The 26,398-nt window shown below is 42.5% G+C and overlaps 1 protein-coding gene and 1 long non-coding RNA gene across 2 annotated transcripts; both read left to right on the top strand.

The window, feature by feature from the left end:
* Nucleotides 1-8,314: 8,314 nt before the first annotated feature.
* Nucleotides 8,315-21,426, top strand: CCNL1 (cyclin L1). Its single transcript, XM_083504258.1, has 11 exons — nt 8,315-8,735; nt 9,102-9,176; nt 9,481-9,590; nt 15,530-15,650; nt 15,971-16,035; nt 17,629-17,728; nt 17,836-17,940; nt 18,484-18,625; nt 19,339-19,450; nt 19,552-19,650; nt 20,596-21,426. The coding sequence occupies exons 1-11, from the start codon at nt 8,460-8,462 to the stop codon at nt 20,942-20,944; spliced, it is 1,554 nt and encodes a 517-aa protein (XP_083360384.1). The 5' UTR covers nt 8,315-8,459; the 3' UTR covers nt 20,945-21,426.
* A 493-nt stretch (nt 21,427-21,919) lies between these two features.
* Nucleotides 21,920-22,887, top strand: LOC310707567. The gene is made up of 2 exons (XR_014526587.1): nt 21,920-22,730; nt 22,775-22,887. It is a non-coding gene; the product is annotated as an uncharacterized lncRNA (long non-coding RNA).
* The last annotated feature ends 3,511 nt before the right edge of the window (nt 22,888-26,398 follow it).

The following is a 26,398-nucleotide window of genomic DNA, read 5'->3' as shown; positions in this document are numbered from 1 at the left end:
CTCCTTTGGAATGAGGTCACCAGAAGCCTTTAAACATACAGTATTTGTGTTTATTTACATTTATACAGGTTGAACATAGATGAAGGGGCAACATTAAACCCCAAGTTCGCAGCATTCACACCCAGTCTTTAAGGGAGCAACTGGCAGCCCTAGATACTGTTAGGCTTTTCAGAGTCCAAACTCTGCCCTCTAACTCTCTCCTGTGTCTGTCTCAAAGAAACAGAGTCTGTCCTTTCCTTCTAACACTTATTAGCCAGCTGAGAGGCATCCCCGTTCCAGAACCCGTTGTTAAAACCAGCTATTGTGAGCCATCAATAAAGCCCACCTACCGGGTGGTGCTATGGGTTAAACCACAGAGCCTAGGGCTTGCTGATCAGAAGGTCAGCGGTTCCAATCCCCGTGACAGGGTGAGCTCCCGTTGCTCGGTCCCTGCTCCTGCCAACCTAGCAGTTCAAAAGCACGTCAAAGTGCAAGTAGATAAATAGGTACCACTCCGGCGGAAAGGTAAACAGCGTTTCCGTGCAGTGCTCTGGTTCACCAGAAGTGGATTAGTCATGCTGGCCACATGACCCGGAAGCTGTCTGCGGACAAATGTTGGCTCCCTTGACCAGTAAAGAGAGATGAGCACCGCAACCCCAGAATCGGTCACAACTGGACCTAATGGTCAGGGGTCTCTTTACCTTTTACCTAAGAAAAAGGTATCTCTGCCATACTAAACTGGCTCAATACATTTGACCCATATGAGCAGCTGCCTTCTTACAAACGCAGAATCACAGGGTAGAAAGGGACCCCAGGAGTTCATTTAGCCCAGCCCTTAACAATAGGATTGCTGAACACAAATTCCAAGTGTGAATGGCAAAAGGCAGCCATTGCAATAAAAGAATATGGCTTTGAATGAATGTTCGGACTTGTCAGATGAAGCGACATTGCCTTGCGCCATGCCTGGAATGAAGGTCAATCTGTCAGACTGAGCGATACACACAGCATGCACACATTACAAAATAGTTGCACTCTTCATCTCCGCAAGAAATTGTCCCTGCAAACTGAATACCTCTGTGTAGGATTCATTTGTCAACTGCATTGGTAAGGACGGTTATGTGAAACCAAATAATTCCACTAGATGGCACAAGATTACTGGCGTTGGAGCACAACTAAAACGAAATTCTACTGACCTGCAGATTCTACCTAAAAGCAAAATGCAAGCTTAGTTTTCCGTTCAAGCTCTGTTTAGGCCCAAAGTACAGCTTACAAGCTAAAGAGGAGGCGCAGACCTTTGTTCAAAGTGAAAGCTCAGATTGTAGCCCTGCCTTAGTTTAAGTTTGGAAAAGTGCACACCGAGGCAGGAGTATAATGAGCTGAACATTTGAATTCCCAGAGGAGCGTTCACACCCTCTCCTTAATCCTCACTCAGTCGTCCATTAGAGTGTCTGACTAGGACCTGGGAGATCTGGGTTCAAATCCCTACTCAGCCACGAAGCTCACCATGGACCAGTCACTGCCTCTTGGCCTAACCTACCTCACAGGGTTGTTGTGGGGACTGAGGAGGGGAGAACCACGTATGCCATCTTGAGCTCCTCAACGAAAAAACTGGGATATAAAGGCATTTTTAAAAATACAGTGGTGCCCCGCAAGACGAATGCCTCGCAAGACGGAAAACTCGCTAGACGAAAGAGTTTTCCGTTTTGGAGGTGCTTCGCAAAACGAATTTCCTATGGGCTTGCTTCGCAAGACGACAATGCCTTGCGAGTTCCTGCGGGGGTTTTTTCCTCCCCCCCCCCCTTTTCTAAGCCGCTAAGCCGCTTATCAGCTGATCTGATCAGCAGATAAGCCGCTAAAAGCCGCTAATAGCGCTAAACCGCTAATCCGTCATTGGGCTTGCTTCGCAAGACGAAAAAACCGCTAGACGAAGAGAATCACAGAACAGATTCTTTTCGTCTTGCGAGGCACCACTGTAAATAAATCACCATTTCCAGGAAGGGGAGGGGAGTGTGAATTGATTTAACAACACCTTCCCCCTTTAAATTTCCACTCACTCGAGTCTAGAGCACTTGATTCACACACTTGTTTTTAAGTAAGCGCCTGCTACTTTAAATGGCTGCTACAACAACTAGGGGAAGCCAGGAAGGAATGTGGCTAGCCACAGCTGACAAAGCATCTCAGTCCCAATGACAAAGGGTCAAAGTTAAACAGGCAGGTGAGTTAGCCACCTGTGTGACTTTAGCAACAGGATAAGGCCGGAGGAATCAACATTCCCCTTTTTTTATCTCACAGGTTGCAAATTTCCAAGTAAACAGCCCTAATTTACCATATTTTTCCGTCTATAAGATGCCCCCATGTATAAGACGCCCCCTGTTTTGGGGGACTCAAAAATACACAGTCCACCCTCGGCACTATCTGTGTATAAGACACCCCCTAATTTTCGACATTATTTTTAAGTTGGGAAACCTAGTCTTATACATGGAAAAATACGGTATTTAAAAAAAATAAAGCAGTTATGAAGGTAGTTAGCTGCCAGAGATGTGGCCATGATCTGGTGTGCTGCAGAGTTAAATGTCCAACAATTTGTCCGCAGGTAGTAGTTGTGCGCGGTGCTTTTTTTCTGGAGGGACGCAGGAGGACGCATGCCCCTAAACATTTTGTGAATCTAAGTTTGGCCTCATTGAGGGGTGGTTTTTCAATATGAGTAGGAAAATGAGAGTACCTCTAAACTTTTTTTTTTTTAGGGTAAAAAAGCACTGGTTGTATGTGTGATAGGTATAAGGAGATATTGACCAAAAAGGCTGGCTACTATGAACTAGGCAATAGGGTATAATAGCCAGCCAAAGGTCATAAGAGAAAACACATGTGACCCTTAGATGGGAACAACCATGAAGATGTTGACTCAGAGGACACCAGCTGCGAAAAGGGAACGCTCAGTGCTAGGGATTGTTAAGAAATGGAAAATGAAACTGCCCAATTCATGATGCTTTTATGCAGATCTATGGCGTGGCCACATGTGGAATGACATCCGTAGTTCTGGTCACTGTGGGAACATTTATATAATTTAGCAGCGTTTAAACAATCCCCTATTTGAGTTTATGCAGCGACAAGCGGATTGCTAACTCTGAGTCCTATCAATAATTATACCTTCCTGGTTGATAATCCCTTTCTGTCCCTCTTAAAGAAAACACACATGAATCTAAATCATATTAACATAAACTACTTTACTACAGTGGTACCTCGGGTTACATACGCTTCAGGTTACAAACTCCGCTAACCCAGAAATAGTGCTTCAGGTTAAGAACTTTGCTTCAGGATGAGAACAGAAATCGTGTTCCGGCGGCGCAGCGGCAGCAGGAGGCCCCATTAGCTAAAGTGGTTCTTCAGGTTAAGAACAGTTTCAGGTTAAGAACAGACCTCCGGAACGAATTAAGTACTTAACCCGAGGTACCACTGTATCAGATTCATTCAGGTTTACAGAGTTGTTCCTGAAGGCAGGCTTAGGTTACATAACAGATAAACTATATACTAGATAGTAGTGGGTCATGAGAAGACTGCATCCAAGCAGTTACCAGTTAACACTCCTTGCAGCAACCGACCAACTGACTAAACTGCCTGCCACATAGAGGCAGTTAGTCCTCTTGGAATGTTGGACTTGACTGACAGCTTTATATCCCACAGTCTGTGCATCTGAAACATCCTGTTGCAATACAGGAAAAGGTGCAGAAAATGACGGCCAAAATGACCAGGGGGCAGGAGCAGGGAAAGTTTACAACATCTGGGATGTTTTAGTCTAGAGAACAAGTCAAATAAGTGAGGGCATGACAGAGATGTATAAAGTGAAGCGTAATGTGGAAAGTGTTGATAAAAAGCTTTTCTCTTCTCATAATCCTAGAACCTGGGTCCTAGGACAAATAGTGGGGAATTTGTGACAGGCAACAGGAAGTTGTTTCTTCAAACACAGCGTGTTTAAACTCTAGGACATGGGTAGGCAAACTAAGGCCCAGGGGCTGGATCCGGCCCAATCACCTTCTAAATCTGGCCCATAGACGGTCTGGGAATCAGCGTGTTTTTACATGAGTAGAATGTGTGCTTTTATTTAAAATTCACCTCTGGGTTATTTGTGAGGCCTGTCTGGTGTTTTTACATGAATAGAATGTGTGCTTTTATTTAAAATGCACCTCTGGGTTATTTGTGGGGCATAGGAATTTGTTCATTTCCCCCCCTTCAAAATATAGTCCAGCCCCCACAAGGTCTGAGGGACAGTGGACAGGCCCCCTGCTGAAAAAGTTTGCTGGCCCCTGCTCTAGGACCTGCTGCCTCAAGTTGTGGCGATTGCCACCAACGACTTTAGAAGGTTAGGCAAATTTATAGTGAAGACGACTAAGAGCAGCTGCGAGTCGTGATAAATATACACTATGTATAGGATCCTAGACAGGTGTGTCTCCACATTTGGGGGGAGGGGGCTGAGCCAGCTACCCACTTGGGACCCATTGATGCAGCTCTAGCAGCTGCCGATCTCCCCTCTCGTTTGTGAGGGTGTGGAGTCGGGCAGCTAGCAGTGACCCGACCCTGCTGCTTGTTCATAGCGTGATTCGGCAACAGCATCGTTGCTGCTGGCTGGGAGACAGGTGGCCATTTGGCTTCTGCCCCACTAGATTGCCAGCAGCGTTGACAAAGTGTGCCAGCAAGCGGTGGAAGGAGGAGCAGGAAGTCAGCTCTGTGGCAGTAGGCACCGGGCAGCAAGGAGTAGGCAAGCCTCACAGGGTGCCTTGGGCCCTAGCAAATGCTCAGGTATGCTGGCGGCTGCCACCAGGCCTCCATAGCTAGTATGCCTCTAATACTAGCATGTTACAGGACAAGTTTTTTCTTATAACACTGCATACATGCGCAAGTTGAACTTTGTCGGAAGTTCAGGAGAGGTTGTGGGCGCAAACAAATCACATACCGTACTTCGGTAATCCTCATAGAACTCTAGCCCAATGGTTGCCATTGATTCTGAATTGATTTTAGAATGAATTGATTTTAGAATGTATTTCAATTAATTGTGATTTTATCTAAACTGTTGTTAGCCGCTCTGAGCCCAGCTTCGGCTGGGGAGGGCAGGATATAAATAAAATTTTATTTTATTTTTATTATCAAGCGAAAGCATCCTCAACCCTTCCTCTCCTTTGTGCTCAGCAACCTAAAAATGTGATTTGCAAGTGCATAGCCAGGATTTTTGTTAGGGAGGGCAGGCTTTTGTTGGAGGGGGGGGCAGACCTCAGATTCGCAGTGGTTTGTATTGATTTTGATTGATTTAGCAGCTGCCCCCCCCCCCTTGGGGGTGGAGAGAAGGACCTCGTTGTCCTTCAAGCCTCTAATGTGCACACAGTTGTCTGCAGTGCCCTGAGAACGGGAACCGAGCGGCCTGCCCTCCTGCCTCCACATTATTTCCCTGTCAACCACGGCGCGTTCCCCCTTGGCCCGCTTCTTCGGCTCTGTGCCGAAAGAAGTCCCGGCTCGCCCTGGAGGCTGCGGAAGGATACGAGACCGACCAGAAAGCCGCGGAATGACGACGATGCCGATTCCGAAAAGTCGTCTGGCATGCTGGGAATTTCCCACGTGCGCGTGCGATCTGCGCCAAGCTCTTGCGAAAAGCCGGCGAGGGCGGAGACTGGCAGAGAGGGTCGAGGGGAGGGCTGGGCTGGGGAAGCGGCGGAGGTTAGCTTGCAAGAGGTCGCAGCAGTGAGAGAAGAGGCTCAGCAGCTGAAATAATAGCGTGGAAGTCTGTTGGGTTTGCATCCATCCAGGCGCGCTTTTTTTATAACAAGAATACAAAGTTGAAAAGGAAGAAACTGCAGCTAAAATATTACGTGCATTTTTCACGTGGTCTAGTATTAATCTGAAATCTTAGGCGCGGGACCATAGCTGTCAACTTTTTCATTTCTTGCGAGGAATCCTATTCAGAATAAGCGAATTTCCCTTAAAAAGAAAGGTTGACAGCTATGCGCCGGACAGTACCCAGAGCTCAGAAGCAGCTCACGCTGTTTAGGGAAGCTTTTAATGTTTAATAGGTTAATTTATTTTGGTGTTGGAAGCCGCCCAGAGTGGCTGGGGAAACCCAGCCAGATGGGCAGGGTATAAATAATATATTATTATTAAATGGAATTCCCTGTCTCAAAATGCACCTAGAACAGGGGTCAGCAACCTTTTTCAGCTGGGGGCCAGTCCACTGTCCCTCAGACCTTGTGGGGGGGCTGGACTATTTTTTTTGGGGGGGGGAGAACAAATTCCTATGCCCCACAAATAACCCAGAGATGCATTTTAAATAAAAGCACACATTCTACTCATGTAAAAACATGCTGATTCCCAGACTGTCCATGGGCCAGATTGATAAGGCGATTGGGCTGCATCCGGCCCACGGGCGTTTTGAACACTGGGAGTTTTGAACACTGCTCCTGAACATACGCAGAGTGCACCTTTCTCTCGCTTACCAGGAAACTCCAGCCAGAGCACTTATGATGCAGACAAGGAAGTCTCACCTCCTGGCATTTGTTCGCCTCGTAAAATGAAGCGCAGTTTGGGACATTTGCTCAGTCACTCAGCTGAACAGAGGGAAGGCAACTATTTCGACCTGCGTTCAAAAAGCGTGTGTGGGATAAGAGGCCTTCATATTGGCTCAGAACTCTGTGTTGCTTCTTAACTGTCTTCACTTTGATGGGATTTCTTCATCTGATGCTTTGTTACCTATGTAAATGTTGCAGTGAGGTATAGTGGTTAGAGTGACAGACAAGAATATGGGGCGGGGGAGAAACCTGAACCCATATGCCCTGCTCAGCCTTGGGCCAGTCCTCCAACCTAGCAGGACTAATGGGATAAAATGGGACTGGAGCAGGGCTGGATTTAGGTTTGACGAGGCCCTAAGATACTGAAGGTAATGGGGCCCCTTATATGTCTAACTGTCTTTTGTCAACAAGAAATTGTCGGTTTTTTGTGTTGAATAGATGGTAATTTATGGACCTAAAAGGTGTGTAGGTTTTATTTTATTTGTTATCTTATATTTTGGAAATGTACATCCAGTTGTTTTTTTCCTTTAATTTTTTAGGGGGCTCCCAAGAGAGTGGGGCCTTAAGCTTGTTTAGCTTATACGTAAATCCGGCACCGGGAGATACTATGTATACAGTCTTAAGCTCTTTGGAGACAAATGTGGACAAACAATTACTGTATTTCCTACACAGAAAGCATTTTTTTAAAAAACAACAACCACCACCCACTTGTGAATAGAAGTATAATACATGACGTGAGTTTTCTGTGGCAGAATAGTGTGGTGTTTGAAACAGCTGTGAATACCATCTTGTAGTTTGCCTCAGGTGCCAAAAAGCCTTGGGTGAGCCCTGCTTCCATCTTCTTTTGGGCCGTTGCCCTAACTTGCAACAGCATGGAATGGTGCAAGCAGAACTGTGCACAGAACTATTTCTAAGGGCACATAAAGGGAACATACTTCTTATGCTTCCCTTTGTCTGCTCGTGTGCATAATATGCAGGCGTGCAACCAGGAAACCAGGGGGATGGAGGTAAGCCACACTCCACCTAACTGATCACAAGATGCACCATTTGAATGGCAATTCCCATCCACTTTGGCAGGGCTGCCCCCCTAAAATACTTCATGGAGGGCCGTTGGTTCCTATGCATGGGCGTAACCAGGATTTTTGTTTTTTTGGGGGGACACAGAAGTTCACATTTGTATTGCTTTATAGGAGGGGCAGCTGTCCCCCTCCTTGGCTATGCTCATGCTCCTATGGCAATAATATACAGTGGTACCTCAGGTTAAGTACTTAATTCGTTCCGGAGGTCTGTACTTAACCTGAAACTGTTCTTAACCTGAAGCACCACTTTAGCTAATGGGGCTTCCTGCTGCCGCCGCGCCGCCAGAGCACGATTTCTGTTCTCACCCTGAAGCAAAGTTCTTAACCTGAAGCACTATTTCTGGGTTAGCGGAGTCTGTAACCTGAAGCGTATGTAACCTGAGGTACCACTGTATAAAAATTATATATATGTCCTTGGAAGTAGAAACATAGCAGAGCAGCGACAGGCTGAGCTAAAACATCCCTGAAATGCTGCATTTTCTACTTGCAGAAAGAGGTGGGCTGGCAACTAGCAGCTGTTCGTATTTTTTTTGTAACATCAAGGAACATTTTTCGAAACTGCATTCCGACGCCCTGAAATAGCACCGGGGGGGAGGGGTAGCGCAAGCGGCTCTTTCCAAGCGCCTCTTAGCAGCTCGAGCTCACCGTCCCCTACCCTCCCCATCTCACGCAGGGGAGTTCACGCGCGAAGAACGTGCCGCTCGCCTGACGTCAGCGCGGGAGGGACTCTTTTCTCCCAGCGCGCCCCGCTCCGCGCTGCGTCATCGGGCGCCGGGCGCAAACGCGTTATTCCGTGCGTGGCCGGCTCCGGGTGCGGTCGTCGAGGCGAGCGTGTTGGTCGCGGTCGTTCGCCATGGCCTCCTCTAGCGGGACTCATCCTTCCCCCGCCGCCTCAGGCGCCTCGCTCGCCCCGGCCGCGTCCTCCTCGGCTCCCTCCGCGGGGATCCTCATCGGGGACCGCCTGTACTCGGAGGTGTCGCTGACTATCGACCACTCGCTCATCCCCGAGGAGCGGCTCTCGCCGACGCCCTCCATGCAGGACGGGCTGGACCTCCAGAGCGAGACGGACCTGCGCATCCTGGGCTGCGAGCTCATCCAGGCCGCCGGCATCATGCTCCGCCTGCCGCAGGTCAGCGCCGGGGGAGGGGGGGGCTGCCTCCGACGGGGCCTACCGCGGAGCCCAAGGCCTCGGCTTTGTGGGCAGGGGAAGGAGAGTGAGGGCGGGGAGGCTGCCGCCGCCGCCACCTAAGGGCGCCTCTTCTCTTCTCCCGCCCGCGCTGACCCGAGACGGGGCTCTGTGAGGGGAAAGGAGGGCGCTGGACACAAGATGGCGGCGGATTGGCGACCTCGGCCTGCTTGACAGGCCCGGCGCCGATGCCGCTTCCGGAAAAGGGAAGGTGGGAGGCGTTAACTGGCCTCTGCGCATGCGCGCTTCGCCTGTTACTAACATGGCTTATCTTCCTGTCTCTTCCCCGCCGGGGGATTGTCTTCGCAGGTGGCGATGGCGACCGGGCAGGTGTTGTTTCACCGCTTCTTTTATTCCAAGTCGTTCGTCAAGCACAGCTTCGAGGTGAGTTTTTTTGGTGGATGTAGGCAGGCTTAAGGTTTTCGTTGGTTGTGGTTTTTTGGGGAGGGAGCGAGAGGTACTGAAGGCCATTCAAACGTATGAAGTGAGTGTTTTCAGCTAGGATTGTTCATCTTGACTCCACTCTTTTGCCTCAGGCAAGGAGTCTCCACAGCAGTGTTTCTGGCATGGGTGGATTTCTCTTTGGCGTATCTCCCATTAGGGTTAGCTCCTAGTCGTGTTTATAAGCTGTTGTGTATGAACCCCCAGGTGGAAACAAGTTTCTCACGGCAGTGGGCTTCTTTTTCAGATTGTTGCGATGGCCTGCATCAATCTTGCTTCCAAAATTGAAGAAGCGCCTCGTCGCATAAGAGATGTGATCAACGTTTCCCATCACTTGCGCCAGTTAAGAGCTAAAAGGTAAGATCAGCTCCGCTTTTGGTATACACAACGTACCACTGTACACTGTCCCACTGTAATGTAGTCCAAAGGCTGTAGAGGTTCTGCTTGGGTAGGTTGGCTTGATCAGGTTGAAGGTGATAAATAGCTGACATAGGCTTGAATTTTGTTGATTTTGTGTGTTAGTGTGACTTAGTGTATTGAAGTATCTCTTAACTCTGGGTCTTGAAATGAGCTGGATGAAGTCAGGTCTGAGCTAGTATTGTTTGATTTGATTTCCTTTTTTGTTTTGTAGTGGAACCTTGTAGTTACCTTTTATTACATGTTAACTCTACTGAAAATGTATATTGGGTCCTGTTGGACCACTGTCCATGTTTAGTGTAGTAGAGAGTGTATAATTGTCTCTCCAGCTCCTAGCAGAAGACTGAAGTTTACCCTATTTACGTTTATAGTAGTGGTTTTGTTGGGAAAGTTGACAGCTTGGTTTGGTTTACAGCATATACCTGTTTTAATGGTATCTTCAAGATATAAACAAAGGAATCCTGGAAGCAATGTGCATCTAGAATTACAGGAACAACACTTGTCATTCAGCATGATTGTCTGTACATCAGATGAGTCTCAATTTTGTGTGTGCTTTTGTGATTGTTGTAGAGCTGTCCCTATTTGTGGGTTTGTAAAGCTTTAAATATAAAGGAGTAAGGAAAGATTAAACATAGGAAAACTTGCACACTATCTTGAATATTTTTTTCTGAAGCTGTCTCTTGATTAATTAGTAAATACATATAGGCTTGATTTCAATGATAGCCTCACTACTTAGGGACATTTTTAAGAGCTTATTTTTCTTTGCCAAATCTTGTGGGATACTGAAGCATTCTAAAAACAGCATACAAATATGTGTCTTACCGCTTAAAAGCATATCTAGGCAAAACAAGTTATTTTTCAGAAAGGTAGATTTAGTTTATACACAGGTAACGTGCACATGTACTAATATACTTTCTTTTCAAGTCTTTTTTCATTTTAAAAAGAATATTCAGCTTCATTTGAATGAAACAGTTGCACCTAAGACTTTCTCCCTCACTGTCTAGATTTCAAGTGAAGTTGTAATTAATAATATAAATATTTCTTGGCCGGTCAGGATTTGAAAAGTAGCATGGCGGGTAGATGAAAAACATAATTCTTTAAAAAAGAAGTCTTCCCATAAAAAACCTGGCATGTCATGTTGGGTTCTGATGTCTTACTCAAGCAGATGTACTTTACTTGATTCATTTTTAGCTAACTTAAAAACAAATACTGTCTGAAAAGTCTGGAGCAAGTCAAGTCTATAAGAAATCTTACATTTTTGGCATGCAGGCTCATTTTTAAAAATGCGATGAAAGCATTATTCTGTGCGTGTTACAGTTTTACAAACAAATCAGTTGTACACGTTATTAACTTTAGCTCTTTTTTCCCTTGCAACCGACTATACAGCGACCAGCTACATTTACCAAAGCCTGGGTGATGTGGAGTGGTTCATAGAGATGAAGCTGTCGTCATGGCAACAGTGAGTGACGTATGGAAAATCCCCAAGGAGAAGCCAGTGCTCTGAGAATAGGTCACTGGAATCGGGGAACTGACAGGTTGGCCGTTGGTGAACCATTTGGAAGAACTCCTGTATCTTGTTTTAAGCTTTCATCTTTGCTGTCCAGGTTTTTGGAAATTAGCCAAATGTTAGAATTTTAACTAGCAAATTTAGGTATGCTGTGCTTAATATTTTGTCTGTCACATTTCAATGCTTTATTTTGTGTATTTAATGAAATCTTCACCTTTAATGTAGTTCACTCAAGTACAATTGTAGTATTTGTTACTAAAATCTAGTACTCACTGGAAAAAAACTCGTTAGAAAAGTTTTTACTTTGGAATAAAAAAAGTGGTTGATGTTGTATAGCACTGACTGCCACAAACACGCAAATTTATGTTTAAGAACATAAATAGCATTTAGTAAACCAAAATGCTTTTGCTGCTACCAAGGTTATTCACAAATAGTAAATTTTGTGCACATTCTATATGATTAATGTACAGTTTTGTAACGGGGGGAAATAAATACTTTAAAAGTAATAAGCATTGCAATCATAGGCAGGTGTGCACTAAAGTATCTATTTTAAGCTCTCTGCACATGGGAATTTTTTACTGGGAGGAGCAACATCTTATTTGGCTTTGCTTGCCTGAAGTAATTCTCAGCATCTCCAGTTAAAAAGGGATCTTTGGTAGTAATCCTGGGAAAGCTGCTACAAAAGTCAATTGTCAGCAGACAAGAATAGTTGGATTTTTGTCAACAGTACATACTGTTAATGTGAAGCATTTGGAATTAGCACAACATTTGTGCATGCATTGGAGCTGTCACATAATTTGTATCGAAGGCTATGCCAACAAACCAACAGCAGTGAAAACATAACAAATATAATTTTCTCTTTGCTTGTACATATTACTGCATTCCTAGTGGGTCAGGTCACTCTTTAGTATTTCACAGGTTGGGGCTTAGATCCTTAACCTGACACCTTTTTAAGCAGAATTTGAAAGAGTGTCATCATAACACATGCCATATCTGCAAATATGCATGAATGTTGATGGGCTGTTTGATGTAACATCTGGATACACTTATACAAGGAATGTTAAAGTTAGTTACCTTGCAGACTTGCTGCTTGATCGCAGTCATGTGCATGGTTTAAGTGGAAGCAAGTCTCGCAAGTGAGGATGAAATTAATTGGGAGTAACCTCTGTTGAACTCTAAAGTCGGACTTTGATTTGATACGCACATGTAACTGATAAGATGCCTACTGCCATCTTAGTAAGAAATGCTTCCCCTTGTTGAGCCATTATTCCAGCTCTGAAGCAGTGGAGTGAAATTTGTAGGAAAGTTATTTCCTCGGGGTATTATGCTTCAGAGAATCATGTTCTTGTCCCTTTAAAATTGTAATAATTACACTTTTTAACACAACTCTAAATTTATGCAGTGCCATGGCTGTTTTCAATGCCTAATATGTAAGCATAGCTGATGTAATATTTGGTTTGATACGAAAACACCCTTTTTGCATTCTTACTGTTAATACTATGGTGAACTCTACACACAACTGCATAAAGTTTGCATATGCCAATCATTCCAGTTGGAATGTTGTCTAGTTAGGAAGAGCACTAATGTGGCCTTTAGTCCTTTTGAAAGGTATGTTGTATTCTGATAGCTAACTCTATCTTGGCCTTGTATTTAACCATAGTCCTGGTAACCAGAGTTAACAAGGAATTCCATGCAGAGAGATCTCCTATCAATACTAGTCTGATTTATTTCCCTGTGTTGCTTATATAGGAAGGGAAGCCTGTCACTCTGCCTGTCCTTTTGCCGGCTGAGGGCATTCTTAAAAGTAGTCTCCTAAGATGCTAGTAACCTGCATTTCCATAGTAGGTGCAGAGAGGGGGACTTCCACTCTTCCCTGCCCAGCGTAGAAATGTAGGATAGCTAGCCACTAGGCAGTCTGTGGGCTTACTTGATTTAACTGGACAGGTTGCATAGAGCCAAACAGGAGTTTGGTATGTAGTTAAAATGCAAAAATGTAATGACCACAACCTAGGACTCTAAGCCCAATAATTGACATGCTATCGCAATAAATATAAGATCTTAAATTTTTTGGTAGACAGCTAATTCAGTATCTTGAGACGGTTTCTACAATCTTTTTTGGCACTATAAGGTGGCATCTATTCCCCCTCCCAACTACTTTTTTAAAAAATATTATGGGTATCCAGGTTAACAAGTTGCCAAGTCTAATTAGATTTGCATCTAAATTAGAAGTAAATTAATTTACGACGTTAAAAAGGTATATTTCTCTGTCAGAAACAGTTTAGTAGGGCTGATATTGCAAATCTACACTTTGAGACATTTAGTAACTTGCATTATGTTATGGATAGGGTAGCTGTGCTGGTCTGTAACAGCAAGATGACTGAGAGTTACATTTGGAACAGGGTGTGCGTGATAATGAACATTCCTCTGAGAAGTATATAGTGCATCAACACTCTGCCTTACAAATATTTGAATTAGCCTTGGGCAGTATACCAACAAGAAATGGAAACAGGAAATAACTGTATGTTATGAAGCATCTTTCACAAGTGCTAATATACAGATTTCTTAAGGTTTTCTATGTTGAGCACAAGGTAAATTTATATCAATGCACAGAATCTTACAGGCTGTTTTGCCTAGGTTAGTTCTGTTGCACTACCAAATAATTTAGTGAAGCTAAGCTGTCTTCAATGCAGTAATGTGCATTTGGTTTTTGGATCAGGATAATCTAGGAAATATATAGTGCAACCTCACTATCAAGTTTTCATGAATGAAGTGTCATTCTATCATAAACAGCTAAAGAATGCAGTTTGAATTGCTTTTATCCCTGTTCTAGTTAAATGCAGGGGCAGAATTGATTGTGCTGTAGACAGTTTATGATTCTTATAAATAAAAGGATTTGAAACACCTAAAAAAAAGCCCCATAATCTTCAGTCAGTTTGCTGAATGTCAAACATTGTAAAATGCAGTAAGTAGTACTGATTGTGTATATACTTCAATCCTTGTGCATGGTGCTTTAGAATATAAGAGGACACATCACTACCTGAGGATGTTTACAATCTCAACATAGAAAACAATGGAAATGAAGGTAGGGGAATACACACACACTGCACACAAGCAAGCTAAAATATTTTAATATTAAAATAGTATTCTGTGTGCATCTTTACATAGAAAGGCATTATATTGCTTGTGGATAGTACATAACTAATGAGAAGAGACTTTGTTTTAAGGCTATCCATAACCAATATAAGTTATTCATACATAAAGATGCTTGTAGAAGACTCCATAATAATGCCACAGTAAAATATTTTTAACTTGCTCCTTGTAATATATTTTAAATTTAATTAATGGAGAGCAGTATAATGTTGCCTCAACTGTATTAACAAACTAGGTTATGTGCTTTCTTAGCGATTTGTGACATAGATACAAGATAAAACATGATTATAGGTATTTAGAGGTAGGGAAGGAATATGTTCATAATAATAATTTATTGCTTATACCCTACACATCTTGACTGGTTTTCCCTAGCCACCCTAGGGAAATATATAAGAATATAAGAAACATAACGAAACATCAAACATTAAAAACTTGCTGATACAGGGCTGCCTTCAGATGTCTTCTGAAAGTCGTGTAGTTGTTTATCTGTGTGACATAATAGGAGGGCATTGGACAGGGCAGGTGCCACTACTGAGAAGACCCTCTGCCTGATTCCTTGTAACTTCACTTCTTGCGGAGAGGGAACCACCAGAAGGCCCTCTGAACTGGACCTCAGTGTCTCGGCTGGCCGGGTGGGGTGGGGGGAGACGCTCCTTTAGGTATACAGGGCCAAGGCCGTTTAGGGCTTTCTGATAACATAGTTCTCGTTACCATAGCATAGTATTCATTTTTTGTTTGTTAGTACATTTAAAAAAATAAGTCTACATACAATTTAAGAAATCTAGATTATTCTGTGATCAAGATAAATGACTGAAGCATAGCTTTGTTTTATTTCCCATGCATAACACATTTATTTTTACAGATCTTGAAACTACAGTTGTAATTTGAATGATGAATTCACCACTATGCTCCTTTTCAGAGTGGAATCTTCCCAAAAGACATCACTAGGAATTACTTGGAATTTAGCCTTGTATAGCATCTCTCTTATGTGAACTGAAATGTTTTTGAATGTGAAATTCTGAATGTTAATAGGAAAACTTTTTAAAGTTAACATAGTTGTACTGAATTAGTTAACTTGGACAGCACAAGATTAAAGCTAAAACTTGTTTGCAGGAGTTTAGAATCTGGTTTCTGTTGCCATTAGTTGGTTGGAAGGGAAAACAGAAAAGCCGTTGTCTTCGATATAGAAAACCGTTTTGACTCTATTTCTTACAAACTGTAGGACTCCAAGCCCATTGATACTTGATCAGAACTACATAAACACCAAAAATCAAGTAATCAAAGCAGAAAGGAGGGTGCTGAAGGAATTGGGATTTTGTGTTCATGTCAAGCATCCACATAAGGTGAGTCCACGAAAGTTTCTTCAATATTGAACTACGCAAATGTCTTGATGGTGACAGGAAAGGTAAACAATTCCTAGATATGACAGCCTGTATAACTCAAGAACACATGCCTGTTTCTAGGAAGAGGGTAAAACTCCTAATTGTAAGCTAAGGTTAGGGGGAGTGGAGTTTTGAATTTTCATAAGAAATGGGGGTTGATAGATTATGAGATTTAAGACTTAGGTTTGCCTTGCTTTATGTTCAAGATGGATGTGAGTACAGATGTTCCTTAACATTTAAATGGTGTTTTAATTACCTTTTTGTTTTTCTTCCTCTCTCAGATCATTGTTATGTACTTACAAGTCTTAGAATGTGAACGTAATCAAACACTCGTCCAAACAGCCTGGTAAGTTTTCCTCTTCTCTCTCTTAGCCAGGAAAATAGTAGCAGAAAAAAAACAAGCTTGGTGTCCAATATACCAAAGAATGAACTGTAAGTTTGTAAACGCTTTGTGAAATGTGTGTCGTTGCTTGTTTTCTGCCTACTATTTTCGTGGCTTTCATAGCACATTTTCTTGGAGAACTCAATTTAACTTTGTCCTTTTTTCTACTCTTTGATTAAAGGGTAGCCTCTGATGGTAAGTCATAGAACTCTGCCCTCTGCACCACAGCTCATGACCTGAGGATGGCCTGATTGGCTGCCTCTCTCTCCAGCCAGTGCAGTGCAAGCTCTCAGCCAAGATTTACTGAAGTGGTCCATATCCATCTGGCAGCATCTTCTAGTTCTGTCCGGGTGTCAAAAGGATTTGTATATCTGATTCTAGAAGTATCTGTTCAACATACATATGAAATGTGTATTTGTTTTCCCAGCTATGACATGACCTGTCAACATAAATGGTAAAGTCTAGCTGTAGCACGGATTCCTAATTAACTGCTTTTCCAGTTTTGTCTCAATTTGGCTTCTAGTGGTTGGGGGTTTTTTGGCGGTGGGTTGTGCATGCAGAGGGACTAGCACATGCCTAACTATTTACTGTTTTGTGTACTGAGCATATTTTTCACAACCAGCAAACATCCACAGTAGATTAGTTGGCATGTTTGGAGGTCTCGCCCTTACGTTCAGAAGCAAAAGTTTATTACTAAATTCTGAAATAACAGTTTTGAGTACCAACATTTTCGGTGATTAAGAATGTTTTTAATTTGTTAGAACTTGACTTCACAGAGTTTTTATAGTTTATATTTGTATCATCTATATAGATGTCATTCACTTTGTAAAGTCTTTGCAGCCTCTCTGCACAAGAGGCCATTAAAAGTCCATGGAAACAGCTGATAAAAATGATTTCGCAAGTTCCAGTCACATCCCACTGTTTTTAGTAGAAGTGTTAAGCACGTACTTAATTCATTCCCATGACGTAATTGGAATGCACAAGTGCTTAACCATTTACAAAAATAATATGAAGCTACATTGGTATATAAATTTTATGAAATGAAGTACATATCCTGTAAATCTTGTTTTTACATTGTATCATAGGTGATGCATTTAGCTATTGTAGCTGTTGACACACTAAAACATACTGATTTGTTTGACAAAAGAATGAATTAACAATTTAAATATGTAGTTTTTAAAGTGGTCATGTGAACAGATGATTTTAGAGTTAAATCTTAGTTGATGGACACTTCATAGAATAATCATGAGTTACATAATAGTATGTAAAACCATAGTGATGACTTGCATTTCCTTGTGGTGATAAAGATTGAACTCAAAATAAAACTCCGCTTGTATTTTCCTGAGTTCTAGAGAGATGACAAGAGCCTGTATGTTGGAATGATCCTGGGGCATTTGAGGCATTTTGTCTTTAAGACTTATTTTGACATTTTGGAATCTAAATTAATAGTATGAAGGAGAAGAAAAAATAATAAAGTAGATTGAGTCTCCAACTTCATGTTTTTGATTTCATAATAGGCCTTAGAACTTGGAACAAATTCACATTCATATTTTTCAGGAATTACATGAATGACAGCCTCAGAACCAATGTATTTGTTCGATTTCAACCAGAGACAATAGCATGTGCTTGTATCTACCTTGCAGCTAGAGCTCTACAGGTAAGAATTTGTCTTCTGTTTTCACTCATACCTTTATTTCAACAATTTTTAAATAAAATTGCCTAGTTTCAGATTCTGACCTGTTTTTGTAATAATTTCTCCCCCAGATTCCTTTGCCTAACCGTCCCCATTGGTTTTTGCTTTTTGGAACTACTGAAGAAGAAATTCAAGAGATATGTTTAACAACACTTAAGTTATATACGAGAAAGAAGGTAACTGTTAGTGTACTTGCAGGTGGGGTGAAACTATATACATGCTAAAAGACGTGCTTCTCTTTTAGGGAGTCGGGGAGGAGTGTTGCAATTTCTTACACAGAAATATTTTAAAATTTATATCTAGAAGCCTTCACCCCACACCTAGTGTGTAGAAATGTGTGCTATACTTTTGAGAGGCTCTGTTTTGCTTCCAAACTCGGCCATTAGAGGAGGGTCTGAACAGCCTGGAACAGAAGCTGTGTATTCCTGGGAGCAAATTCAAGCAACCCTGATGCAATTGCTAAGTTGTATAAACTCCAGGACTCTGCTGCATGGAAGCTGCTAGCATGCTAGGATAAAGTAATTTAATTTTAAGCTCCATTTTGGCAACTGACAAGGTTTAGTATTTTAATTGCTTTTTAAAACTTGTATTTTATTTTGTATGCCTCTTTGGCCACAATCGAAAGGAAGGGTGGAATAAAAAAATTAAATAAGATACTTTGCTAAAAATCAAAGAGATACATGTGTGTGTTTATATGCCCACTCTGGTTCTCCTTGCAGCCTAACTATGAATTACTTGATAAGGAAGTTGAAAAGAGAAAAATGGCACTTCAAGAAGCTAAACTAAAAGCAAAAGGATTAAACCCGGATGGAACGCCAGCCCTTTCCACGTTGGGAGGCTTTTCACCTGCTTCCAAGCCCTGTAAGTTTTTTGTAACAATGTCCACTTGATTCTGCGTCAACTTACTTAATTCTTTTCAAAAAAAACCGGAGCAGAATTAGGAGTCCCTGAATGCCTGACTGAACAAATATTACAGCCTTTGTATACAGGCATCTCCCCACTTACATGGGGTTAGGTTTCCAGGTACTGTGTGGATATGGGAAATAGAGTGGGGAAACACCCTATAAACCTTTGGAAACCCCTTTAAAAAGCCAGCAGTACTTGCTAAACTGGCATGAATGGTGACTGTCTTCCAGAGGACTCCACTAAACTCCACCACAGCTGCTCCCACCAAGCCTCCTTTTTCAAATTCTCAGCACTCCACAGGCCTCAAGAGTCTGTGCAAAAACTGTCATGGGATTGCTAGCTGTTTTTCTGCTCTTTTTGTGCCATTCTTAAGAGTTTAACTAGATTTGTTGAATTATTTACTGGCACCACACATATATACAGCCATGTACATGTGGTAAGATACCTGTGCTAAACATTTTAAAGATGAAAATGAATTAAAACTACGTTAGAAAGAAAATTGGGGGTGACATCTTATAGGAGTAAGAAATTAAATGTAATTCTGTCATGTGATTAGAACCTTGTTTGATGCCATTAGTAGAAACTTGTATTAGCAAATTCACTATAAAGTATAATGTCAAGAGTTCTGTTTTTTCAACATTCTTACCATAAGTTACTTCAATTCATAGGCTCTCCAAGGGAAATGAAAGCGGAAGAGAAATCTCCGTTGTGCATCAATGCAAAAATTATCAAAAAAGAACCAGAAGACAGACAAGTGGTTTCCAAGAGCCCTTACAATGGGTAGGTTGCAGTCTGTAAAATATGATTTATTCACTTCGTTCTAAGTTGTATGTCGTTAAGTGCATTTGTAAACTGATATGATGCTTACTTTTTTAATTCAGTATGAGAAAAGAGAGCAAAAGAAGTAGAAGCAGCAGAAGTGCTAGCAGATCAAAGTCAAGAACAAAGTCACGGTCCAGATCCCATTCCCCAAGGAGACAGTGAGTATTTAAATAATGGTTAAATAGAACTTAAAATATGCTTTCCTTCTCCTATATTTTTCTTAAGGGAAGCTTAGTAACATGAAAATAAAGAGCAGTTAAGGGCTTCTAATGTGAAAATATCACGCCTTCTGCTTTGAAACAACAATACAAAGTTACTAAAGCTGTTTGAGTAACTTTTATGATTAAATATCAAAAGTTGGCAACTTATGAGCTCTTGGAACACTGAAATGAAATAATAAATATCAGCACAGTGTTTCAGCTTAAATATGCAATAAAAACAAGATTATCTTTTGTAGATTTGGTACATGCGACCTACATGCCACTGCTGTGCCAGTAAATTAAATTTTGCCACCCTACTTAACTGAAGAAATACTGCATGAAATAACATTTATGGGAGTTTATGTAGCCCTGGGATCCTCCCAAGTGGACAGATGCAATAATATATTCTTGCACCTAAGAAGTCCCGTCTGTTAAAATTTGAAAGCAATTTTTATATATTGTAGGCAGATACAGATATGAGTGAGAGAGAATCCCAGGTGTCTGATACGGTTTTCTTTAGTAATGAGCTGGGGTGCTGTTTCACTTTTAGTAATGAGCTGGGGTGCTGTCGGCAATAGATAATTTGTGTATTGTGACAAGTTTAATTTTTATTTTGCAAATAGTACAATTAAGAAACAGTAACAAAGCAGTGGTGTATATGTGTGGAAAGCAGTGATAAGCATCAAAACAGTATAAACAGTAAGGAAAACAGCTGATACAGCCCCTCCAAAAACCCAGCACAAGTAGTAGGAGGTGATCTCTCGAGAGTTATTCATGAAAATTAGGAACAAAAGACCATATAGTGTCAAATTGATTAGATGTAGATGCTGTTTCACATCTCGTAAGCAGTAGACAATTTGTATGCTGTGCAAGTTTAAATACTGTGCTGTTTTGCATTTTAAGTTACAACAATAGACGGAGTCTCTCTGGAACCTACAGCTCAAGATCCAGAAGCAGATCACGTAGTCACAGCGGCAGTCCTCGGAGGCATCATAATCACGGATCACCACATTTAAAACCCAAGCACAGCAGAGAAGAGTTGAAAGGTGCAAATAGACATGGTCACAAAAGGAAAAAGTCTCGCTCCCGTTCTCAGAGCAAATCCAGGGACCACACAGATGTTACCAAGAAACACAGGCACGAGCGAGGACACCACAGGGACAGGCGAGAGAGATCTCGCTCGTTTGAAAGGTCGCATAAAGGAAAGCACCACAGTAGCAGTCGCTCAGGACACAGCAGACACAGGCGCTGACGGGGCAGATTGAATTGTCCTTTAGTTACACTTGCATATTATACCATGTGCGGGACTGTTTGAAACTTGAAAAGAAGTCAAATTAGGATTTAATTTGAAGCCCAACACCTTCAATGAGTAGGACTTTTTTCAAAAAAAAAAAGTGTTGAATTTTTGCACATAAAAAACCTTAGCAGTATCAAACTGATTTAAAACAATGATCAGGTTAAATTGTATGTGTTAGAGTTGTATCAATATGAAAACTGGAGAATTTGTTTCTGTACAAATGTACCTTATTTTTATACACGCATACTGCAGACATTTCTATTTAAGTATAGTTATTTGTTTAAAATAATGGTGAATACTTTCTTACACTGGTTTTAGTCTGCATGTGTGAAAACCTTTTTACAAGAAATAAAATATACCGACTGTTCTTTTTTTTTTTTAACTACTCTGTTGAATACCTCATTAAATCATCAAAATGTGGAAATTTTCATACCAAATTGCTATCTCTTTAATGCTTGGTAACAGACACAAATCTGCTTCACTGGAGCTTGCTTTGAGTTAAATGGTATAGGAGCTTGATGTTTTACAAGTAGCATGGCTTGATTATTTTTCAGAGTATAATTCAAGGAGTGAGTTGGATGGAACTAGTCACTAGACTTTCGTGCATGTAAATGGCCAGTAATTATTTCCCTTCCTCCTCATCCCTACTTAAACTTCATATTAGTGTTTTGCAAGCTTGCTGCTCAACTGCAGTAATAAAAAGGACTACAGCCAGTCAATGCAGCTTAAAGACAAACTGAAAAAGCTGTTGTGCTAGTAATAGGGCGTGCAATAATATTACAAGATTTTTAATTCTTGGTTTTTCATGACTAGGAGAAGAGGATGGCCATAATACGTTATCTGTCCTGGAACAAATACTGTGGATCTATTGTAGCTGCCCTGAGCCTTAGCTTTCAGTGAGCCTTTCGGTAGCAGGAAGAGGACCCCCTGTATCTTATTCCTCATGTCTTATGTCCTTTTCTGCCACAAAACAATGTTCCTAATGGTGACCTGTAAACATGCTACCCTCAGCTTGTACAGGAATTTATATGTAGAATTTGACATAGTTTTGAGGGGATGTGGCTTATGCGTAGAGACAATAAGGATAAGACTGTCCAACTGGAATAGAGATGGCACACTAACAAATTATTTTGACTATGCCACTAGTTCTGATTTTGTTCTTGGCAGACCACTGCATTTCCTTTAAAGCTCCTATTTGGAATGCCACTTAGACTTTTGAATTGAACCTCAGCTGCAGGAGGACTTGATTTAATTTTGCATTTCGCACTGCTCAGAAAAAGTAGCATTTTCTTGTTCAGTGTTCATGGCCCATGTATCCTGCTCTGAACCCTGTATCATAACTGTAAAGCCATGCAAAAAGAAGAATACAGGCCTGGATGGTAGGAGGCTAGGCTTTGAATTCTGTTGCCTTATTTACAATAATGCTCGAGGATTACTTTCCATCCAAAAAGTAGTCTGCTTTAACCATGTGATTAGACCAGGCTTCCTCAAACTCGGCCTTCCAGATGTTTTTGGCCTATAACTCCCATGATCCCTAGCTAGCAGGACCAGTGGTCAGGGATGATGGGAATTGTTGCCTCAAAACATCTGGAGGGCTGAGGTTGAGGAAGCCTGGATTAGACTGACCTTAGTTTTTTTTAATTGGTGTAAATATTTCCGATGGTGTCCTCTTGAAATTGTCCAAAAAAGAGTAATTTTGAGGGTTGGTGTATACATACATGCATTCTAAAGTGCTGCAATTGTACAAAATGAGTGCGCTGGTTGCAATTCATGGCCCATCTGAAGTACTAGGGATGGCTAAATGAACGATAGTGATGGTTATCACTGAGGAAGGTCAGGAAATAGCATAGGGCAATGTCCTGTCCTGAGTAACCTTGGAATAATAAGTGATCTGAGAAGCTGACTGACTGGTGTGAGCTTTATCATGTGCACACACACCCTTTTTAGACTGAAATCAGTAGCCCCAGGAACATTCATTCATTATCATAGAATCATAGAGTTGGAAGAGACCACAAGGGCCATCGAGTCCAACCCCCTGCCAAGCAGGAAACACCATGAGAGCACTCCTGACATGGTTGTCAAGCCTCTGCTTAAAGACCTCCAAAGTAGGAGACTCCACCACACTCCTTGGCAGCAAATTCCACTGTCGAACAGCTCTTACTGTCAGGAAGTTCTTCCTAATGTTTAGGTGGAATCTTCTTTCTTGTAGTTTGGATCCATTGCTCCGTGTCCGCTTCCCTGGAGCAGCAGAAAACAACCATTCTCCCTCTATTATGGTCACATCCATGCCATACATTTAAAGCACTTCTCCTGGCAACTACTGTTTAAGGGTACTGGGACTTGCAGCTTTATGAAAGAAAAATTCCCAGGATTATTTGATGGCAGCCACACACACTTAAGTATACAGTTTGGATACAGTTTGTTACCTATAAGGTGGCATGTGCTGCTTTCACATTTGGGAGCAGGTTATGGTTAAGTTTGAGCCTCAGCCCAGAACATCTGCAGGAAACTAGGTGACACACTACTGCTAGGGTGGAAAGAGGGCTAGACAGATGTCCGGGTAACTTGCTAGCTGCCACCACCTTGCATTCTCTGCCACTGCTGGTTGTATTATCTTGCTGAAAGCGACGTATGACTCCCATTGATTATTGGAGTTGGATTGCACCCTTTGTCCCATGAACCCTGACCTCCTGTGGTATCCTCTTTGAAGATAGATTTAATAGCCTGCTATTTGGACGCTGAATCCTTTATAACTAGTGACCTCAACTGGAAAAAACCAAGTTCTCATATGATCATGGCTTTCGCAAACCCAGCAGAGCTGTATAGCTCAAGTCGCAAATTCCTTTTGACCTCAGAAACATAGCGAAGCCTTGCTTGATGAGCTCCGAGACCTAAAAGCACATTTTGTATTCAGCGTTTTAATTGCAGGGAGGACTGCAAGGTGCTACCCAAGTATTAAATTTACTTGACCCCAGCCTGCGTCTCTGATACCAACTTTGACGACTGGCTAGTCAAAGCACAGCTCTTGGTACACCTATTTGCCACTAGATGACAGTGTTTGTTAATAGGAATTTCTGATGATGGTCCACAATAACTTGAAGAATGTTTAAAAAATGATTTTTACATTGAGAGCTGCATATGCTAGAGCAGGGGTCAGCAACCTAAGGCCCATGGGCCAGAAGCAGCCCACAGAGGTCGTTTGACTGGCCCACGAGCCACCCCTGAACCGAGTGGCCCGCTCGGGATACTCGCTTCCGCGGCGCCGGAAATTGCATCTGCGCAGGCACCGGAAGTTGCAGGCACACATGTGCGATCCAGCCCACAAAGGGATCTCCATGGGACCGATCCGGCCCAGGCAAGATAAACCTTCCTGACCCTTGTGCTAGATCTATCAAAAAGTAGCATACAGAAGGTAGCAATTTAAACGAGGAGGCTTGGGTTTTCTACAGATTGCTGTTTTCCTGCCTTGCTTGAAGATCCTCATCAGCTGAAAGGCCAATACTAAGCAGATGCACAATTTTGCACAGCAGCTGAGCAGAGGAACTGGTGTGTGGCCTCTGCTGCTTCTCACAGCCTGCCAAATCTTCACCAGCTGAGGAGCAGCTGCTGAGGAAATAGTATGCCTACTCCAGGACTGTTCCATTCTTTTGTCCAAGGCTGACCCAAAGCTTCCCATCAGTCACTATTGGCATGTCGTCCCCCACCTCCTTCACTGCTGTAGGAACACCAACAGTGGAGGAGAGAAGACGATGCTGCTACAACCGGAAATATCTCCGGGGCGTGAGGGAGGTCCTCAGTATGTTATGCTCCCAGGACAACCTCCCATCCTTAAAAGCACTTTTGCATTACCGTTGATCTCAGTGAGATTTTGGCATGTTCATACTCTATGATTCTATACTCTTGGCCCATTGAAACCAGTAGTGCTTTGAAGTGTGTCTGTGATTTGTCTGCTCTCAAAGAGAAGTCTCTCTTACAATATGTATATCAATTGCTCTTACGTGCTACTTGCAACACTCCATTAGCCAGTGTGCTTTCCAAAGGCCTCTGGCTAGCTATTGTGACGAGCCGAGTGCTGTTTTGATCCATCAAGTGATTACATTTTTATAATGGCAACTGGTTTGCTAATGTGTCTGAAACGGAGGGTCCAACCTCAGGGTTCTTACCTCTCCCAGAGAGGGAGAAAGGTCTTAGGAGAATGATCATACAGAAATACAGGAGGAGATCAGAAGCATCTTACAGGTCACACTGAGCCCTGGGTTAGCGTTGCATTCCAAGTGGGCCATTGTGTGCCCCAGATGGATGGAACAGCTGCATTCAGTTTGGCAATTTTTTCAATAGAAGGGAAAGCAAAACAGCAGTCTCTATACTCTGGGGCTCCATCTTGAGAATCCCCAGTCTCAAGACTTGTCGGTTTGCTGAACACCTCTCTCTGAACCAGACACCTGAATGATAGTGAATGGTGATTTTTTTTTCTAAGCCCCCCCCCCTTTTAAAGGAGAGATTATTTTGCTTTTTTCCTTCATAACGATTTAGACAAATTTACGCAACCATAATTTATCAGTATTTTTTAACAAAACCCTTTAATTTCAATTCGTATTTTGTATGAACTGAACTATTATTTTAAACTCTCTTTTTTAAAAAAAAATGCTTTGGACAGCCTGCTGTCTTGACGTGAAATCAGGGCAACCTTAAATGGCTTGACACCGACAAACAGGCTTTGCCCTCCTGTAACACGATACGGGCTGAGCATGAGAATTCACAGCTTCACGCTGGTAATTGCAGCTGCAGCCAGTGGCGAGGCAAGTTCCCAGAAACTCAAGTCATCTGGTGAAGTCATGCCTTGCCAGGAGTCCTGAGTTGAGGAGCCTCGTAATCTGTATAATCTTTGTGCATAGTCAATGCGAGAGGTGACAGTCATCACACTCCCTCTTTTGCAGGTGCAGAAAGCCAAAGAACATTTAGCAAGAGAAGCTAAGTGGAGTAGGGGCTACCCTGACCAACAACTTGATGGAAATCGAAATGACCTCCTTTCTGACATATGCTGGAGGGAGAACAGCTGTAGCTTCAGCAAACAAGACCACCAGGAGACTATACATAGGGTCACTTGGCAAGCGTAATTTGCATTTCCCAGCTCTCTTGAACATTGCAGCTCAAGGGACACATACCTTTCCAGGAACCTTCTGAGGGCCACATGCTAGTGACAGAATGGCAAGGGTGCTTCCCAGCCAAAGGAATGCACACAGCGCCTTCACTGAGAGAAATAACAGTTGAGAGAAATAACAGTTCCTCTCCACCAGTTGATGTACCTTTCCCCAATGGCCTGCATGCATGTAGCTGGAGACTACGCCTGCATGGAAGTTGCCTCTGCTCTTCCCGCTTCACTCCTCTCCTGGTCCTGGGAGCCAGTGG

Source organism: Podarcis liolepis (genome assembly GCF_965112155.1).
Source record: "Podarcis liolepis genome assembly, chromosome: 5".
Lineage (NCBI taxonomy): Eukaryota > Metazoa > Chordata > Lepidosauria > Squamata > Lacertidae > Podarcis > Podarcis liolepis.
The sequence above is the reverse complement of the archived record's forward strand: the minus strand, read 5'-3'. Positions and strand labels throughout refer to the sequence as shown.

Coding starts and splice junctions, on each gene's coding strand:
- CCNL1 (XM_083504258.1), top strand. CDS start 8,460: ATGGCCTCCTCTAGCGGGACTCATCCTTCCCCCGCCGCCTCAGGCGCC. Junction 16,036..17,628: donor ACACTCGTCCAAACAGCCTG/GTAAGTTTTCCT, acceptor CATATTTTTCAG/GAATTACATGAATGACAGCC. Junction 19,451..19,551: donor TCCAAGAGCCCTTACAATGG/GTAGGTTGCAGT, acceptor TTTTTAATTCAG/TATGAGAAAAGAGAGCAAAA.